The sequence below is a fragment of the Biomphalaria glabrata genome, chromosome 14 (genome assembly GCF_947242115.1).
Source record: "Biomphalaria glabrata chromosome 14, xgBioGlab47.1, whole genome shotgun sequence".
In the NCBI taxonomy this organism is placed as follows: Eukaryota; Metazoa; Mollusca; class Gastropoda; family Planorbidae; genus Biomphalaria; species Biomphalaria glabrata.
In genome coordinates, this window is record NC_074724.1 from 14407409 (window position 1) to 14428416 (window position 21008).

Below are 21008 nucleotides of genomic sequence, written 5' to 3' on the forward strand. Positions count from 1 at the left end.
TAGAAACGGCCAGGACAAATCTTGGCCGTAAAGTTGTCGGGCTTATGGATGATAATTATTGATACGAATACTTGACTAAGATATTTGTAAACTTAGAGTTGAGTTGAGCTCCTAATATAAAAACAAAATGGAAAGGTTTAAACTCTTCCATATTTCCATGACGACTACTTTATTAAAGTACAAAGTAGACGAGTTAGAGGGAATCAAAACATTAAATAGAAACAATTTGATATCCACTTTTCACATGTTAATTATGAGTGAGTCTGGTGTGAATGTATATTTTGTTTTTCTATAGTTATTTTCTGTTTTGTGTAATGCACAAATTGTAAGACAAATTTCCTTACGGACAATACAGGTTATTATTATTATTAATGGTTGTAGAGTGATTATGATTAAAACAAAGTCGACCTATGCAATAGCGAAAGTGTGGAATGATAAACTATACTTAGGACTACAATTAATACGTATGATCTGTCTCGTCCCACACTACATAAGAACTCTGTCTCATCCCACACTACATAAGGACTCTGTCTCATCCCACACTATATAAGGACTCTGTCTCGCCCCACACTGCATAAGGACTGTCTCATCCCACACTACATAAGGACTCTGTCTCGTCCCACACTAAATAAAGACTGTCTCATCCCACACTACATAAGAACTCTGTCTCATCCCACACTACATAAGGACTCTGTCTCATCCCACACTATATAAGGACTCTGTCTCGCCCCACACTACATAAGGACTGTCTCCTCCCACACTACATAAGAACTCTGTCTCATCCCACACTACATAAGGACTCTGTCTCATCCCACACTATATAAGGACTCTGTCTCGCCCCACACTACATAAGGACTGTCTCATCCCACACTACATAAGGACTCTGTCTCGTCCCACACTAAATAAAGACTGTCTCATCCCACACTACATAAGAAAAGAACTCTGTCTCCTCCCACACTACATAAGGACTCTGTCTCATCCCACACTACAAAAGAGCTCTGTCTCGTCCTACACTATATAAGGACTCTGTTTCGTTCCACACTACATAAGGACTCTGTCTCGTCCTACACTATATAAGGATTCTGTTTCGTTCCACACTACATAAGAACTGTCTCGTCCCACACTACGTAAGGACTTTGTCTCATCCCACACTACATAAGGACTCTGTCTCGTCCCACACTACATGAGGACTATTAAGGACATTTACGTCTTATACATACGGGACTTATAAGTATACATATAAATATATATATAATTTATAAACTATATATACACGGGCTATGCACAGGGGCGGAAAGGCAAATGTTCGGTGGGCCGGCACAGAATGGGCCGGTGGGGGCCGCCGCGTAATGGGCCACTTTAAAATGTCAGTGAATCAGTAAAGGATTTTATGGATGTCCTTTTAATGTTAATGATTATTGATAAAGATGTTCTGCAAGAGCTTGTTTTGGACGATGTGTCAGTGACGAGGTGGCTCTCACTCCTTATTCAAGTGGCATGCCTTAGTACTCTTTTAGTAGTTTCAAACAATTTTCAAAATCATGTAATACAGTTTTTATTCGGACAAATTAATAGTTTTTTAGTTTTTAACTTAGTATTCAAATTGTTCATAAAATGTCCTGATTACGGTATCATATCTCGCCCAATGAAGGCGAAGTCTGAAACACTAGAAACGTTGAATTGTGATTCTGAGAAGCGTGCTAGGTCGATGATCAACCAGAAATGGATCTGGTAAACAAAATTGTACCCCTAGGGCAGCGATTCTCAACCCTTTTAGTTCCGCGACCCCCTTTTACAATATCTCACTATGTGAACCGTAAAGTTATCAGTGTTGTCGCTAATGTTATAAAAATCCATTTTTATGGGTTGTTTCATGATAAAAACATATATCTGCAATACCATGATGGCGTAATAAACGGGTATGCTATTTAATAACGCAGAAACAATACCTAGGATTCTGCAATGGCGCAACTTTGAATTTAGCCGTGCCGTTTGGTGGACAGGCATTGAAACTGCCGTGGGGGTTAAAGTGTCTGAAATGATTCTGATTCTTTTTTTTTTTTTGTAACATTTCTCTTCCAATGTCAATGATAGTAAACAAAATAGTAACTACCAATGGAAGTGGGTTTTTTTTCCTTACAATCTCAATTTTCTTTTAAAACAAAAAAAAATATTTTTTTTTCATATGGGTCTTAGGCGACCCATGGAAAATCGTCTTCCGACCACCAAATGCGTAGCGACTCACAGGTTGAGAACCCCTGCCCTAGTGAGAGCCAACATGGCAAATGTTGATCTACATAACAGTTAGTATAAGAATGTAGCTATTTAGCTTAGGTCTACTATTGATCAGTATGAAGCCTAGACCACCTCGGGCCTCCGATTGGTGTGGGCCTCGCACAGGACTAAAAAAAGCATGTGCTTTCGGTGCTATAGGAATTTTACTTATTTGTTGATTTAGATACAAACGATTTCGTATTTTTTGGTCTTAATTTTTGTTGTGGCCGTCGTATTCACTTCACCTTGGGCCTCCCTATTCACTTCGCCTTGGACCTCCCTATTCACTTCACCTTGGGCCTCCCTATTCACTTCGCCTAGGACCTCCCTATTCACTTCACCTTGGGCCACCCTATTCACTTCACCTTGGGCCTCCCTATTCACTTCACCTTAGACCTCCCTATTCACTTCGCCTTGGACCTCCCTATTCACTTCACCTTGGACCTCCCTATTCACTTCACCTTGGACCTCCCTATTCACTTCACCTTGGGCCTCCCTATTCACTTCACCTTGGGCCTCCCTATTCACTTCACCTTAGACCTCCCTATTCACTTCGCCTTGGACCTCCCTATTCACTTCACCTTGGACCTCCCTATTCACTTCACCTTGGACCTCCCTATTCACTTCACCTTGGGCCTCCCTATTCACTTCACCTTGGGCCTCCCTATTCACTTCGCCTAGGACCTCCCTATTCACTTCACCTTGGGCCTCCCTATTCACTTCGCCTTGGACCTCCCTATTCACTTCACCTTGGGCCTCCCTATTCACTTCGCCTTGGACCTCCCTATTCACTTCACCTTGGACCTCCCTATTCACTTCACCTTGGGCCTCCCTATTCACTTCGCCTTGGACCTCCCTATTCACTTCACCTTGGACCTCCCTATTCACTTCACCTTGGACCTCCCTATTCACTTCGCCTTGGGCCTCCCTATTCACTTCACCTTGGACCTCCCTATTCACTTCACCTTGGACCTCCCTATTCACTTCACCTTGGACCTCCCTATTCACTTCACCTTGGACCTCCCTATTCACTTCACCTTGGACCTCCCTATTCACTTCACCTAGGACCTCCCTATTCACTTCACCTTGGGCCTCCCTATTCACTTCGCCTTGGACCTCCCTATTCACTTCACCTTGGACCTCCCTATTCACTTCACCTTGGACCTCCCTATTCACTTCACCTTGGGCCTCCCTATTCACTTCGCCTAGGACCTCCCTATTCACTTCACCTTGGGCCTCCCTATTCACTTCACCTTGGGCCTCCCTATTCACTTCGCCTTGGACCTCCCTATTCACTTCACCTTGGACCTCCCTATTCACTTCACCTTGGACCTCCCTATTCACTTCACCTTGGGCCTCCCTATTCACTTCACCTTGGGCCTCCCTATTCACTTCGCCTAGGACCTCCCTATTCACTTCACCTTGGGCCTCCCTATTCACTTCGCCTTGGACCTCCCTATTCACTTCACCTTGGGCCTCCCTATTCACTTCACCTTGGACCTCCCTATTCACTTCACCTTGGGCCTCCCTATTCACTTCACCTTGGGCCTCCCTATTCACTTCGCCTTGGACCTCCCTATTCACTTCACCTTGGACCTCCCTATTCACTTCGCCTTGGACCTCCCTATTCACTTCACCTTGGGCCTCCCTATTCACTTCACCTTGGACCTCCCTATTCACTTCACCTTGGACCTCCCTATTCACTTCACCTTGGACCTCCCTATTCACTTCGCCTAGAGCCTCCCTATTCACTTCGCCTAGAGCCTCCCTATTCACTTCACCTTGGACCTCCCTATTCACTTCGCCTAGGACCTCCCTATTCACTTCGCCTAGAGCCTCCCTATTCACTACGCCTTGGACCTCCCTATTCACTTCGCCTAGGACCTCCCTATTCACTTCGCCTAGGACCTCCCTATTCACTTCACCTTGGACCTCCCTATTCACTTCGCCTTGGGCCTCCCTATTCACTTCGCCTTAGACCTCCCTATTCACTTCGCCTAGGACCTCCCTATTCACTTCGCCTAGGACCTCCCTATTCACTTCGCCTAGGACCTCCCTATTCACTTCGCCTAGGACCTCCCTATTCACTTCGCATAGGACCTCCCTATTCACTTCGCCTAGAGCCTCCCTATTCACTTCGCCTAGGACCTCCCTATTCACTTCGCCTAGGACCTCCCTATTCACTTCGCCTAGGACCTCCCTATTCACTTCGCCTAGGACCTCCCTATTCACTTCGCCTAGAGCCTCCCTATTCACTTCGCCTTGGACCTCCCTATTCACTTCGCCTAGAGCCTCCCTATTCACTACGCCTTGGACCTCCCTATTTACTTCGCCTAGGACCTCCCTATTCACTTCACCTTGGACCTCCCTATTCACTTCGCCTTGGGCCTCCCTATTCACTTCGCCTTGGACCTCCCTATTCACTTCGCCTTAGACCTCCCTATTCACTTCGCCTAGGACCTCCCTATTCACTTCGCCTAGGACCTCCCTATTCACTTCGCCTAGGACCTCCCTATTCACTTCGCCTAGGACCTCCCTATTCACTTCGCCTAGAGCCTCCCTATTCACTTCGCCTTGGACCTCCCTATTCACTTCGCCTAGGACCTCCCTATTCACTTCGCCTAGGACCTCCCTATTCACTTCGCCTTGGACCTCCCTATTCACTTCGCCTAGGACCTCCCTATTCACTTCACCTTGGGCCTCCCTATTCACTTCACCTTGGGCCTCCCTATTCACTTCGCCTTGGACCGCCCTATTCACTTCGCCTTGGACCTCCCTATTCACTTCGCCTTGGGCCTCCCTATTCACTTCACCTTAGACCTCCCTATTCACTTCGTCTAGGACCTCCCTATTCACTTCGCCTTGGGCCTCCCTATTCACTTCGCCTTGGACCTCCCTATTCACTTCGCCTTGGACCTCCCTATTCACTTCGCCTAGGACCTCCCTATTCACTTCGCCTAGGACCTCCCTATTCACTTCGCCTTGGACCTCCCTATTCACTTCGCCTAGGACCTCCCTATTCACTTCGCCTAGGACCTCCCTATTCACTTCGCCTTGGACCTCCCTATTCACTTCGCCTAGGACCTCCCTATTCACTTCGCCTAGGACCTCCCTATTCACTTCACCTTGGGCCTCCCTATTCACTTCACCTTGGGCCTCCCTATTCACTTCGCCTTGGACCTCCCTATTCACTTCGCCTAGGACCTCCCTATTCACTTCGCCTTGGACCGCCCTATTCACTTCACCTTGGGCCTCCCTATTCACTTCGCCTTGGACCGCCCTATTCACTTCACCTTGGGCCTCCCTATTCACTTCACCTTGGGCCTCCCTATTCACTTCGCCTTGGGCCTCCCTATTCACTTCGCCTTGGCCTAGGGCCATAGGCGCCCGCAGGATTTTTTGCAAGGGGGTGCAAGTTGCCACCTATGGCTCAAAGTAGTAGCTTCAACATTTTTTTATTAAAGAGAATATTGAAGAAAAGAGCTTTGCCCCCTCGCCTTCATACCTATGCGATATTAAGTTCACTGTAAATACTTACTACGGTACATGAAAATAAAAAAAACTAACATATGAACAAAGTATTTACTGTACTCGTTGTTAAGTTTATCCGTGCGGCTCGTGCCTGCTGACGGTCGATCAAACAAAAAAAATGCAAACGCTGCCGAAACTGTCAATCACTTGACTGATGACTTGCTTCTCGTCTCGATGGACAGGCCGGCGATGAACGCTTATCTGGCAGTTCTGATATTCTTCTTTAATTTGCAGTTCTTGCATTGTTTTAGGATGTAGGCAAAAACAGGTTGAACTAAGCAATGGAATGTAAAGCCGTGTTCTATAATAATTCCAAATTCTAAGCATGTATTTTTTTTTTCGTTCGTCTGTAGATTGCTAATTCTCGGCAGCACCAACTCAATACCAAGTTTGTCTGCCAGCAGTGTCGCCTTAATTAGAATGCCATCCCTGAAGTGTTCCTCAGCTTAGTCAAGTTGGTTTTATATTATGTCATTAATGTGACTGCTGATGTGCTGTTGAGCTGCCGCTTGTGCTAAGATGTACAGAATGCAACATCACGGAAACTGGTTCAAGAACGGGTGAATAATTGACGACAATTAAAAGACAAACAGTCAAAGATCTTCTCAAAGTCTTGACTTAAAGCTCAAACGAATTCGTATTTCTCAGTCCATCGCGTCTCACACAAAAAGGTCACTTTAGCATCAACCCTCTCGCTTGGGACTGTTACGGAAGAAATAGATAATCTTGATGACATTAACAGCATTACGCATTAAGTATTTCTGAAACGTCATTTAGGTCAATGATAAGAAGTTTAAGTAAGTGCGTGGGACGCGCAACGGACAAGGTCTGCTTTTGGATATTTTCCCCGAATATTTTGCCTAAATACAGTTCTGAATGCTATCCATCACGGGGCAGCCATTGTAGTCTTGGCCGAGTAGTTTGTCCATGTCTAGACTTTACTTAATATATTCGCTGACAATTAGGTTAGACACACTGCGTCTCTATTAAAAACAGTGACAAAAACCAATGAATTCTTCTCGAATACAATCTCCATCAACAAATCCAACGCTCAAACTCATCTATTCAGTGCCAGAGATATCTGCGTTTTTATGAACAAAATACCAAGGAAACGCAGTGGATTCATGCTGCTCGTATAATTTGTTTTCTTGCTACCGCCAGTGCTCCGTCGATACAAATCAACGTTTTGACTCAGATGACTAGGGAAGAACTTTCTTATATCTCTTCTGTCTTTCGTAAACTGGTGGACGTGTTTCACCTGCTATTTTTTTTTATTGAGCGCTAACACTGACCGCAACTCCGCAAGACGTTAATACATTTAGCAAGTCGACTGCACTCTTCAATCTTGAATAAAGAAACTTTCAATTTCGTATATCAAGTCAAAAGACAGCTGGCAAGGATTTTTCCTATAGAACAAAAAAAAAATAAAAAAACTATCATATTGTTATAAACTTGGTGGTGGCACAGAGAGGGGTAGTGGTGTGTGTGTAGTCAGCCGACGCAAATCGCCCCAGGCCAGCGCTAGACGAGCGGTCAACCGTGACGAGTTACGACGATCAGCCGAGACGAGTGTCAACAAGAGAGTTCGGGAAGGATCGCCGACGTGAACAGAGCTCAGGGGCGTCACGAGAGTTGTAGTCATCTGACCACCCAGAAACGTCGAGCGGCGTTCTGTCCGGTTCGAGAAGGCCAGTAGGGACCCTATATAAGAGCGGAGGTGACGCAGTCAAGACGGTTCAGAAAGCGGGTTCACGACAGGAGGTCAGAACACGGTCGACTACAGCACAGTTCAACGGTGTGGTTCTGTACGGAGCATTACGACGGTTCAGTGCGGAGTACTGTCAAGTACAGTTGAGACGAACGGCGTCTTGATCTTGGTCTGTGATCGAGTCCGACACAACGAGCCCAAGTGTGTGAAGTCAGTCCCGAACTGTTGAACCCAGTGCAAGCCCGGAACGAGACGGAGAGGCCAGTGCAAGACTTGATACGGCGGAACGGTGTTATCGGAGAGATATTTGTTATCGCAGAACTATTTGTACTGTTCTACGTGCTGCCAATTGTACAGTATTGGCTGTTATTTATGGACATTAAACCTTTACGTTAATTTGGAGCCCTGACTTGTAAAGTTCTTTAAGTTGGTGGTGTATGGTGCAGTTTGCAGAGAGCCTGGATAGTGAGATTCGTAACAATATTCTAGGCCTTTACTAAATAGAATGATAGATAAAGGAAAACAAATCGTCACGTCTAGTGTGCTATAGAATATTGAATTAGAAGCCAATAATAGGCTAAAGTGCACATGGTCGGACATGAACTACATATTAGCCTATTCTAGTTTATTACAATAATAGTTTATCCTTATTAGCTTTATTTCATTGGAAGCACTACATGTTAAGTTGCTTCCTAGCAGAAGTTAATTGATTTGAAGGTGTAAAAAAACTGGCTAAAAGCTGGTTTCTCAGAATTCAAATGTGTGCACGTACATGGTCAGCCATCAATGCCTGATAAGCCTAGGCTAGTCTACTTACAACTGTACTTCAGTCACCAGTGGAAGCACTACTTGTTCAGTTGCTACTTAGATTTTAATTGATCTGACGGTGCAAAAAATGGCTAGAGTATGGCTGCTCAGAATCGGGGGAGGGGGTGCACCCCTTGCATCCCCCCGCAGGCGCCCATGCCTAGGGCATCCATTTACCTAAGGCCGGCTCTGTTCTTGTTTTTAATTTTTTTTTAATTAGTGTTGTTCCCATCATTTTTTTTTAACATTTAAAGGTCGCTGTGGGCCTGTCACATGCTTGAGAGCAATGAACCTCATTGAACCATTGTTAGTACGCCACTGTACTAAAAACCTTATGAAAATCATGTAGCGACCAACCGAAAGATAACATCGAAGCATGAATTTTACGTAGGTGCAGGTCGCCTAAACTTCCAACACCTACCTCTTCTCGGCTAGAAGCCTTGCACTCACTCTTCAACGATTCTTTCTCTTCTTCTTCCACAGGATGACAAAGAAAGTTCTCTGTATTCAACAATAGAGTTTTAAATACATTTGTATTGCATTTGACATGTTTGTAATGTTTACACAATGTAAACATGTTTTGATAAAGTAGAGTCATTTCTCTACTTTAGAACATGTTTATTAGTCTTTTTTTTTTTGTCATCTGACCAGCAGGTGCTGGGTCGACTAGTCCAGTAAAACAACAGATCTCTCCCTCCCCCATTGTTATGTCTACACATCCAGACACATTTACAGATACTATGACAGTAAGCTTTCAGAAATAGTGTCAAATGTTTGAAACTCTACACATATCTAATGCTACCAGACTTTCGACAAAAGGAGTACATGTCCTCCATTTTGAGGTCACGTCCTCCGTCAGGCATGTATTGGTGTATACGCTAAAAAGTAGGTGTCCGGCTTTTACTCTTTTTTTGTGTGTAAGATTTAAATATATGATCAGTAATAGAAAGATTGGTAATATAGGTACTGATGGTAATTATACTAATAAATCATGTCAAGTCGTCCTAAAGTGGAAGACTTGTGTCCATTTAGGCTAGAATCGAACAATACAAAAACTCGTGTGTTCCATAACTTAGTCGGACTTAATCAGTGCTACTCAGTAAGACTATATTAGCGCTACTCTGTCAGACTATATCAGTGCTCCTCAGTCAGACTATATCAGTGCTCCTCAGTCAGACTATATCAGTGCTACTCAGTCAGACTATATCAGTGCTACTCTGTCAGACTAATTCAGTGCTACTCTGTCAGACTAATTCAGCGCTACTCAGTCAGACTATATCCGTGCTACTCAGTCAGATTTTATCAGTGCTACTCTGTCAGACTATATCCGTGCTACTCAGTCAGACTATATCAGCGCTACTCTGTCAGACTATATCCGTGCTACTCAGTCAGATTTTATCAGTGCTACTCTGTCAGACTATATCAGTTTTTCTCAGTCAGACTATATCAGTGCTACTCAGTCATACTTTATCAGTGCTACTCTGTCAGACTATATCAGTGCTACTCTGTCAGACTATATTATACGCTACTCAGTCAGACTATATCAGCGCTACTCAGTCAGACTATATCAGTGCTCCTCAGTCAGACTATATCATGCGCTACTCAGTCAGACTATATCAGCGCTACTCTGTCAGACTATATCAGCGCTACTCAGTCAGACTATATCAGCGCTACTCAGTCAGACATAATCAGTGCTATTTTGTCAGACTATATCAGTGCTACTGTGTCAGACAATATCAGTGCTACTCTGTCAGACTATATCAGTGCTACTCAGTCAGACTATATCAGTGCTACTCTGTCAGACTATATCAGTACTACTCTGTCAGATTTTATCAGCGCTACTCAGTCAGACTATATCAGTGCTACTCTGTCAGAGTATATCAGTGCTACTCAGTCAGACTTTATCAGCGCTACTCAGTCAGACTTTATCAGTGCTATTCAGTCATACTTTATCCGTGCTACTCAGTCAGACTATATCAGCACTACTCTGTCAGACTATATCAGTGCTACTCTGTCAGACAATATCAGCGCTACTCTGTCAGACTATATCAGTGCTACTCTGTCAGACTTTATCCGTGCTATTCAGTCATACTTTATCCGTGCTACTCAGTCAGACTATATCAGTGCTACTCTGTCAGACTATATCAGTGCTACTCTGTCAGACTATATCAGTGCTACTCAGTCAGACTATATCAGTGCTACTCTGTCAGACTTTATCCGTGCTATTCAGTCATACTTTATCAGTGCTACTCTGTCAGACTATATCAGTGCTACTCTGTCAGACTATATCAGCACTACTCTGTCAGACTATATCAGAGCTTCTCAGTCAGACTATATCAGCGCTACTCTGTAAGACTATATCAGGGCTACTCAGTCAGACTATATCAGCGCTACTCAGTCAGACTATATCAGCGCTACTCAGTCAGACTTTATCAGCGCTACTCAGTCAGACTATATCAGTGCTACTCAATCAGACTTTATCAGCGCTACTCTGTTAGACTATATCAGTGCTACTCTGTCAGATTAATTCAGTGCCACTCTGTCAGACTAATTAAGCGCTTCTCAGTCAGACTATATCAGTGCTCCTCAGTCAGACTATATCAGTGCTACTCAGTCAGACTATATCAGTGCTACTCTGTAAGACTATATCAGTGCTACTCATTCAGACTATATCCGTGCTACTCAGTCAGACTATATCAGCGCTACTCTGTCAGACTATATCCATGCTACTCAGTCAGATTTTATCAGTGCTACTCTGTCAGACTATATCAGTTTTTCTCAGTCAGACTATATCAGTGCTACTCAGTCATACTTTATCAGTGCTACTCTGTCAGACTATATCAGCGCTACTCTGTCAGACTATATCAGTGCTACTCTGTCAGATTATATCAGTGCTACTCTGTCAGAGTATATCAGTGCTACTCAGTCAGACTTTATCAGCGCTACTCAGTCAGACTTTATCAGTGCTATTCAGTCATACTTTATCCGTGCTACTCTGTCAGACTATATCAGTGCTACTTTGTCAGACTATATCAGTGCAACTGTGTCAGACTATATCAGTACTACTCTGTCAGATTTTATCAGCGCTACTCAGTCAGACTATATTAGTGCTACTCTGTCAGACTTTATCCGTGCTACTCAGTCATACTTTATCCGTGCTACTCAGTCAGACTATATCAGCGCTACTCTGTCAGACTATATTAGTGCTACTCAGTCATACTTTATCCGTGCTACTCAGTCAGACATAATCAGTGCCATTTTGTCAGACTATATCAGTGCTACTGTGTCAGACAATATCAGTGCTACTCTGTCAGACTATATCAGTGCTACCTTGTCAGACTATATCAGTGCTACTCTGTCAGACTATATCAGTGCTACTCTTTCAGATTTTATCAGCGCTACTCAGTCAGACTATATCAGTGCTACTCTGTCAGACTATATCAGTGCTACTCAGTCAGACTTTATCAGCGCTACTCAGTCAGACTTTATCAGTGCTATTCAGTCATACTTTACCCGTGCTACTCAGTCAGACTATATCAGCACTACTCTGTCAGACAATATCAGCGCTACTCTGTCAGACTTTATCAGTGCTTCTCTGTCAGACTATATTTGTGCTACTCTGTCAGACAATATCAGCACTACTCAGTCAGATTATATCAGTGATACTCTGTCAGAGTATATCAGCGCTACTCTGTCAGACTATATCAGTGCTACTCTGTCATTCTATATCAGTGCTACTCAGTCAGACTATATCAGTGCTACTCTGTCAGACTATATCAGTGCTACTCAGTCAGACTATATCAGTGCTACTCTGTCAGACTATATGAGTGCTACTCTGTCAGACTAATTCAGCGCTACTCTGTCAGACTATATCAGCGCTACTCAGTCAGACTATATCAGTGCTACTAAGTCAGACTATATCAGTGCTACTCAGTCAGACTATATCAGTGCTACTCTGTCAGACTTTATCCGTGCTACTCAGTCATACTTTATCCGTGCTACTCAGTCAGACTATATCAGCGCTACTCTGTCAGACTATATTAGTGCTACTCAGTCATACTTTATCCGTGCTACTCAGTCAGACATAATCAGTGCTATTTTGTCAGACTATATCAGTGCTACTGTGTCAGACAATATCAGTGCTACTCTGTCAGACTATATCAGTGCTACCTTGTCAGACTATATCAGTGCTACTCTGTCAGACTATATCAGTGCTACTCTTTCAGATTTTATCAGCGCTACTCAGTCAGACTATATCAGTGCTACTCTGTCAGACTATATCAGTGCTACTCAGTCAGACTTTATCAGCGCTACTCAGTCAGACTTTATCAGTGCTATTCAGTCATACTTTACCCGTGCTACTCAGTCAGACTATATCAGCACTACTCTGTCAGACAATATCAGCGCTACTCTGTCAGACTTTATCAGTGCTTCTCTGTCAGACTATATTTGTGCTACTCTGTCAGACAATATCAGCACTACTCTGTCAGACTTTATCAGTGCTACTCTGTCAGACTATATCAGTGCTACTCTGTCAGACTATATCAGTGCTACTCTTTCAGACTATATCAGCGCTACTCAGTCAGACTATATCAGTGCTACTCAGTCAGACTATATCAGTGCTTCTCTGTCAGACTATATTTGTGCTACTCAGTCAGACTATATCAGTGCTACTCTGTCAGACAATATCAGCGCTACTCTGTCAGACTATATCAGTGCTACTCTGTCATTCTATATCAGTGCTACTCAGTCAGACTATATCAGTGCTACTCTGTCAGACTATATCAGTGCTACTCAGTCAGACTATATCAGTGCTACTCTGTCAGACTATATGAGTGCTACTCTGTCAGACTAATTCAGCGCTACTCTGTCAGACTATATCAGCGCTACTCAGTCAGACTATATCAGTGCTACTAAGTCAGACTATATCAGTGCTACTCAGTCAGACTATATCAGTGCTACTCTGTCAGACTATATTTGTGCTACTCAGTCAGACTTTATCAGTGCTACTCTGTCAGACAATATCAGCGCTACTCTGTCAGACTTTATCTGTGCTACTCATTCATTCTATATCAGTGCTACTCAGTCAGACTATATCAGTGCTACTCTGTCAGACTAATTCAGTGCTACTCTGTCAGACTAATTCAGCGCTACTCAGTCAGACTATATCCGTGCTACTCAGTCAGATTTTATCAGTGCTACTCTGTCAGACTATATCCGTGCTACTCAGTCAGACTATATCAGCGCTACTCTGTCAGACTATATCCGTGCTACTCAGTCAGATTTTATCAGTGCTACTCTGTCAGACTATATCAGTTTTTCTCAGTCAGACTATATCAGTGCTACTCAGTCATCTTTTATCAGTGCTACTCTGTCAGACTATATCAGTGCTACTCTGTCAGACTATATTATACGCTACTCAGTCAGACTATATCAGCGCTACTCAGTCAGACTATATCAGTGCTCCTCAGTCAGACTATATCATGCGCTACTCAGTCAGACTATATCAGCGCTACTCTGTCAGACTATATCAGCGCTACTCAGTCAGACTATATCAGCGCTACTCAGTCAGACATAATCAGTGCTATTTTGTCAGACTATATCAGTGCTACTGTGTCAGACAATATCAGTGCTACTCTGTCAGACTATATCAGTGCTACTCAGTCAGACTATATCAGTGCTACTCTGTCAGACTATATCAGTACTACTCTGTCAGATTTTATCAGCGCTACTCAGTCAGACTATATCAGTGCTACTCTGTCAGAGTATATCAGTGCTACTCAGTCAGACTTTATCAGCGCTACTCAGTCAGACTTTATCAGTGCTATTCAGTCATACTTTATCCGTGCTACTCAGTCAGACTATATCAGCACTACTCTGTCAGACTATATCAGTGCTACTCTGTCAGACAATATCAGCGCTACTCTGTCAGACTATATCAGTGCTACTCTGTCAGACTTTATCCGTGCTATTCAGTCATACTTTATCCGTGCTACTCAGTCAAACTATATCAGTGCTACTCTGTCAGACTATATCAGTGCTACTCTGTCAGACTATATCAGTGCTACTCAGTCAGACTATATCAGTGCTACTCTGTCAGACTTTATCCGTGCTATTTAGTCATACTTTATCAGTGCTACTCTGTCAGACTATATCAGTGCTACTCTGTCAGACTATATCAGCACTACTCTGTCAGACTATATCAGAGCTTCTCAGTCAGACTATATCAGCGCTACTCTGTAAGACTATATCAGGGCTACTCAGTCAGACTATATCAGCGCTACTCAGTCAGACTATATCAGCGCTACTCAGTCAGACTTTATCAGCGCTACTCAGTCAGACTATATCAGTGCTACTCAATCAGACTTTATCAGCGCTACTCTGTTAGACTATATCAGTGCTACTCTGTCAGATTAATTCAGTGCCACTCTGTCAGACTAATTAAGCGCTTCTCAGTCAGACTATATCAGTGCTCCTCAGTCAGACTATATCAGTGCTACTTAGTCAGACTATATCAGTGCTACTCTGTAAGACTATATCAGTGCTACTCATTCAGACTATATCCGTGCTACTCAGTCAGACTATATCAGCGCTACTCTGTCAGACTATATCCATGCTACTCAGTCAGATTTTATCAGTGCTACTCTGTCAGACTATATCAGTTTTTCTCAGTCAGACTATATCAGTGCTACTCAGTCATACTTTATCAGTGCTACTCTGTCAGACTATATCAGCGCTACTCTGTCAGACTATATCAGTGCTACTCTTTCAGATTATATCAGTGCTACTCTGTCAGAGTATATCAGTGCTACTCAGTCAGACTTTATCAGCGCTACTCAGTCAGACTTTATCAGTGCTATTCAGTCATACTTTATCCGTGCTACTCTGTCAGACTATATCAGTGCTACTTTGTCAGACTATATCTGTGCAACTGTGTCAGACTATATCAGTACTACTCTGTCAGATTTTATCAGCGCTACTCAGTCAGACTATATTAGTGCTACTCTGTCAGACTTTATCCGTGCTACTCAGTCATACTTTATCCGTGCTACTCAGTCAGACTATATCAGCGCTACTCTGTCAGACTTTATTAGTGCTACTCAGTCATACTTTATCCGTGCTACTCAGTCAGACATAATCAGTGCTATTTTGTCAGACTATATCAGTGCTACTGTGTCAGACAATATCAGTGCTACTCTGTCAGACTATATCAGTGCTACCTTGTCAGACTATATCAGTGCTACTCTGTCAGACTATATCAGTGCTACTCTTTCAGATTTTATCAGCGCTACTCAGTCAGACTATATCAGTGCTACTCTGTCAGACTATATCAGTGCTACTCAGTCAGACTTTATCAGCGCTACTCAGTCAGACTTTATCAGTGCTATTCAGTCATACTTTACCCGTGCTACTCAGTCAGACTATATCAGCACTACTCTGTCAGACAATATCAGCGCTACTCTGTCAGACTTTATCAGTGCTTCTCTGTCAGACTATATTTGTGCTACTCTGTCAGACTATATCAGTTTTTCTCAGTCAGACTATATCAGTGCTACTCAGTCATACTTTATCAGTGCTACTCTGTCAGACTATATCAGCGCTACTCTGTCAGACTATATCAGTGCTACTCTGTCAGATTATATCAGTGCTACTCTGTCAGAGTATATCAGTGCTACTCAGTCAGACTTTATCAGCGCTACTCAGTCAGACTTTATCAGTGCTATTCAGTCATACTTTATCCGTGCTACTCTGTCAGACTATATCAGTGCTACTTTGTCAGACTATATCAGTGCAACTGTGTCAGACTATATCAGTACTACTCTGTCAGATTTTATCAGCGCTACTCAGTCAGACTATATTAGTGCTACTCTGTCAGACTTTATCCGTGCTACTCAGTCATACTTTATCCGTGCTACTCAGTCAGACTATATCAGCGCTACTCTGTCAGACTATATTAGTGCTACTCAGTCATACTTTATCCGTGCTACTCAGTCAGACATAATCAGTGCTATTTTGTCAGACTATATCAGTGCTACTGTGTCAGACAATATCAGTGCTACTCTGTCAGACTATATCAGTGCTACCTTGTCAGACTATATCAGTGCTACTCTGTCAGACTATATCAGTGCTACTCTTTCAGATTTTATCAGCGCTACTCAGTCAGACTATATCAGTGCTACTCTGTCAGACTATATCAGTGCTACTCAGTCAGACTTTATCAGCGCTACTCAGTCAGACTTTATCAGTGCTATTCAGTCATACTTTACCCGTGCTACTCAGTCAGACTATATCAGCACTACTCTGTCAGACAATATCAGCGCTACTCTGTCAGACTTTATCAGTGCTTCTCTGTCAGACTATATTTGTGCTACTCTGTCAGACAATATCAGCACTACTCTGTTAGACTTTATCAGTGCTACTCTGTCAGACTATATCAGTGCTACTCTGTCAGACTATATCAGTGCTACTCTTTCAGACTATATCAGCGCTACTCAGTCAGACTATATCAGTGCTACTCAGTCAGACTATATCAGTGCTTCTCTGTCAGACTATATTTGTGCTACTCAGTCAGACTATATCAGTGCTACTCTGTCAGACAATATCAGCGCTACTCTGTCAGACTATATCAGTGCTACTCTGTCATTCTATATCAGTGCTACTCAGTCAGACTATATCAGTGCTACTCTGTCAGACTATATCAGTGCTACTCAGTCAGACTATATCAGTGCTACTCTGTCAGACTATATGAGTGCTACTCTGTCAGACTAATTCAGCGCTACTCTGTCAGACTATATCAGCGCTACTCAGTCAGACTATATCAGTGCTACTAAGTCAGACTATATCAGTGCTACTCAGTCAGACTATATCAGTGCTACTCTGTCAGACTATATTTGTGCTACTCAGTCAGACTTTATCAGTGCTACTCTGTCAGACAATATCAGCGCTACTCTGTCAGACTTTATCTGTGCTACTCATTCATTCTATATCAGTGCTACTTTGTCAGACTAATTCAGCGCTACTCTGTCAGACTATATCAGTGCAGACTAATTTAGTGCTACTCTGTCAGAATATATCAGTTCTACTCTGTTAAACTATATCAGTGCTACTCAGTCAGACTATATCAGTGCTACTCTGTCAGACTATATCAGTGCTACTCTGTCAGACTATTTCAGCGCTACTCTGTCAGACTATATCAGCGCTACTCAGTCAGACTATATCAGTGCTACTAAGTCAGACTATATCAGTGCTACTCTGTCAGACTATATCAGCGTTACTCAGTCAGACATAATCAGTGCTACTCTGTCAGACTATATCAGTGCTACTGTGTCAGACAATATCAGTGCTACTCTGTCAGACTATATCAGTGCTACTCAGTCAGACTATATCAGTGCTACTCAGTCAGACTATATCAGTGCTACTCAGTCAGACTATATCAGTGCTACTCTGTCAGACTTTATCCGTGCTATTCAGTCATACTTTATCAGTGCTACTCTGTCAGACTATATCAGTGCTACTCTGTCAGACTATATCAGCACTACTCTGTCAGACTATATCAGAGCTTCTCAGTCAGACTATATCAGCGCTACTCTGTAAGACTATATCAGGGCTACTCAGTCAGACTATATCAGCGCTACTCAGTCAGACTATATCAGCGCTACTCAGTCAGACTTTATCAGCGCTACTCAGTCAGACTATATCAGTGCTACTCAATCAGACTTTATCAGCGCTACTCTGTTAGACTATATCAGTGCTACTCTGTCAGATTAATTCAGTGCCACTCTGTCAGACTAATTAAGCGCTTCTCAGTCAGACTATATCAGTGCTCCTCAGTCAGACTATATCAGTGCTACTCAGTCAGACTATATCAGTGCTACTCTGTAAGACTATATCAGTGCTACTCATTCAGACTATATCCGTGCTACTCAGTCAGACTATATCAGCGCTACTCTGTCAGACTATATCCATGCTACTCAGTCAGATTTTATCAGTGCTACTCTGTCAGACTATATCAGTTTTTCTCAGTCAGACTATATCAGTGCTACTCAGTCATACTTTATCAGTGCTACTCTGTCAGACTATATCAGCGCTACTCTGTCAGACTATATCAGTGCTACTCTGTCAGATTATATCAGTGCTACTCTGTCAGAGTATATCAGTGCTACTCAGTCAGACTTTATCAGCGCTACTCAGTCAGACTTTATCAGTGCTATTCAGTCATACTTTATCCGTGCTACTCTGTCAGACTATATCAGTGCTACTTTGTCAGACTATATCAGTGCAACTGTGTCAGACTATATCAGTACTACTCTGTCAGATTTTATCAGCGCTACTCAGTCAGACTATATTAGTGCTACTCTGTCAGACTTTATCCGTGCTACTCAGTCATACTTTATCCGTGCTACTCAGTCAGACTATATCAGCGCTACTCTGTCAGACTATATTAGTGCTACTCAGTCATACTTTATCCGTGCTACTCAGTCAGACATAATCAGTGCTATTTTGTCAGACTATATCAGTGCTACTGTGTCAGACAATATCAGTGCTACTCTGTCAGACTATATCAGTGCTACCTTGTCAGACTATATCAGTGCTACTCAGTCAGACTATATCAGTGCTACTCTTTCAGATTTTATCAGCGCTACTCAGTCAGACTATATCAGTGCTACTCTGTCAGACTATATCAGTGCTACTCAGTCAGACTTTATCAGCGCTACTCAGTCAGACTTTATCAGTGCTATTCAGTCATACTTTACCCGTGCTACTCAGTCAGACTATATCAGCACTACTCTGTCAGACAATATCAGCGCTACTCTGTCAGACTTTATCAGTGCTTCTCTGTCAGACTATATTTGTGCTACTCTGTCAGACAATATCAGCACTACTCTGTCAGACTTTATCAGTGCTACTCTGTCAGACTATATCAGTGCTACTCTGTCAGACTATATCAGTGCTACTCTTTCAGACTATATCAGCGCTACTCAGTCAGACTATATCAGTGCTACTCAGTCAGACTATATCAGTGCTTCTCTGTCAGACTATATTTGTGCTACTCAGTCAGACTATATCAGTGCTACTCTGTCAGACAATATCAGCGCTACTCTGTCAGACTATATCAGTGCTACTCTGTCATTCTATATCAGTGCTACTCAGTCAGACTATATCAGTGCTACTCTGTCAGACTATATCAGTGCTACTCAGTCAGACTATATCAGTGCTACTCTGTCAGACTATATGAGTGCTACTCTGTCAGACTAATTCAGCGCTACTCTGTCAGACTATATCAGCGCTACTCAGTCAGACTATATCAGTGCTACTAAGTCAGACTATATCAGTGCTACTCAGTCAGACTATATCAGTGCTACTCTGTCAGACTATATTTGTGCTACTCAGTCAGACTTTATCAGTGCTACTCTGTCAGACAATATCAGCGCTACTCTGTCAGACTTTATCTGTGCTACTCATTCATTCTATATCAGTGCTACTTTGTCAGACTAATTCAGCGCTACTCTGTCAGACTATATCAGTGCAGACTAATTTAGTGCTACTCTGTCAGAATATATCAGTGCTACTCTGTCAAACTATATCAGTGCTACTCAGTCAGACTATATCAGTGCTACTCTGTCAGACTATATCAGTGCTACTCTGTCAGACTATTTCAGCGCTACTCTGTCAGACTATATCAGCGCTACTCTGTCAGACTATATTAGTGCTACTCAGTCATACTTTATCCGTGCTACTCAGTCAGACATAATCAGTGCTATTTTGTCAGACTATATCAGTGCTACTGTGTCAGACAATATCAGTGCTACTCTGTCAGACTATATCAGTGCTACCTTGTCAGACTATATCAGTGCTACTCTGTCAGACTATATCAGTGCTACTCTTTCAGATTTTATCAGCGCTACTCAGTCAGACTATATCAGTGCTACTCTGTCAGACTATATCAGTGCTATTCAGTCATACTTTACCCGTGCTACTCAGTCAGACTATATCAGCACTACTCTGTCAGACAATATCAGCGCTACTCTGTCAGACTTTATCAGTGCTTCTCTGTCAGACTATATTTGTGCTACTCTGTCAGACAATATCAGCACTACTCTGTCAGACTTTATCAGTGCTACTCTGTCAGACTATATCAGTGCTACTCTGTCAAACTATATCAGTGCTACTCTTTCAGACTATATCAGCGCTACTCAGTCAGACTATATCAGTGCTACTCAGTCAGACTATATCAGTGCTTCTCTGTCAGACTATATTTGTGCTACTCAGTCAGACTATATCAGTGCTACTCTGTCAGACAATATCAGCGCTACTCTGTCAGACTATATCAGTGCTACTCTGTCATTCTATATCAGTGCTACTCAGTCAGACTATATCAGTGCTACTCTGTCAGACTATATCAGTGCTACTCAGTCAGACTATATCAGTGCTACTCTGTCAGACTATATGAGTGCTACTCTGTCAGACTAATTCAGCGCTACTCTGTCAGACTATATCAGCGCTACTCAGTCAGACTATATCAGTGCTACTAAGTCAGACTATATCAGTGCTACTCAGTCAGACTATATCAGTGCTACTCTGTCAGACTATATTTGTGCTACTCAGTCAGACTTTATCAGTGCTACTCTGTCAGACAATATCAGCGCTACTCTGTCAGACTTTATCTGTGCTACTCATTCATTCTATA

At 42.8% G+C, this 21008-nt stretch overlaps 1 protein-coding gene across 1 annotated transcript; it reads right to left on the reverse strand.

Moving 5' to 3' along the window:
* Positions 1–408: 408 nt before the first annotated feature.
* LOC129922919 (uncharacterized) lies at positions 409–9023 on the reverse strand. The gene is given in 5 exon segments (XM_056011140.1): positions 409–570; positions 829–863; positions 866–1097; positions 8742–8821; positions 8969–9023. Coding segments are annotated over 5 exon segments (564 nt in total).
* Positions 9024–21008: the final 11985 nt, after the last annotated feature.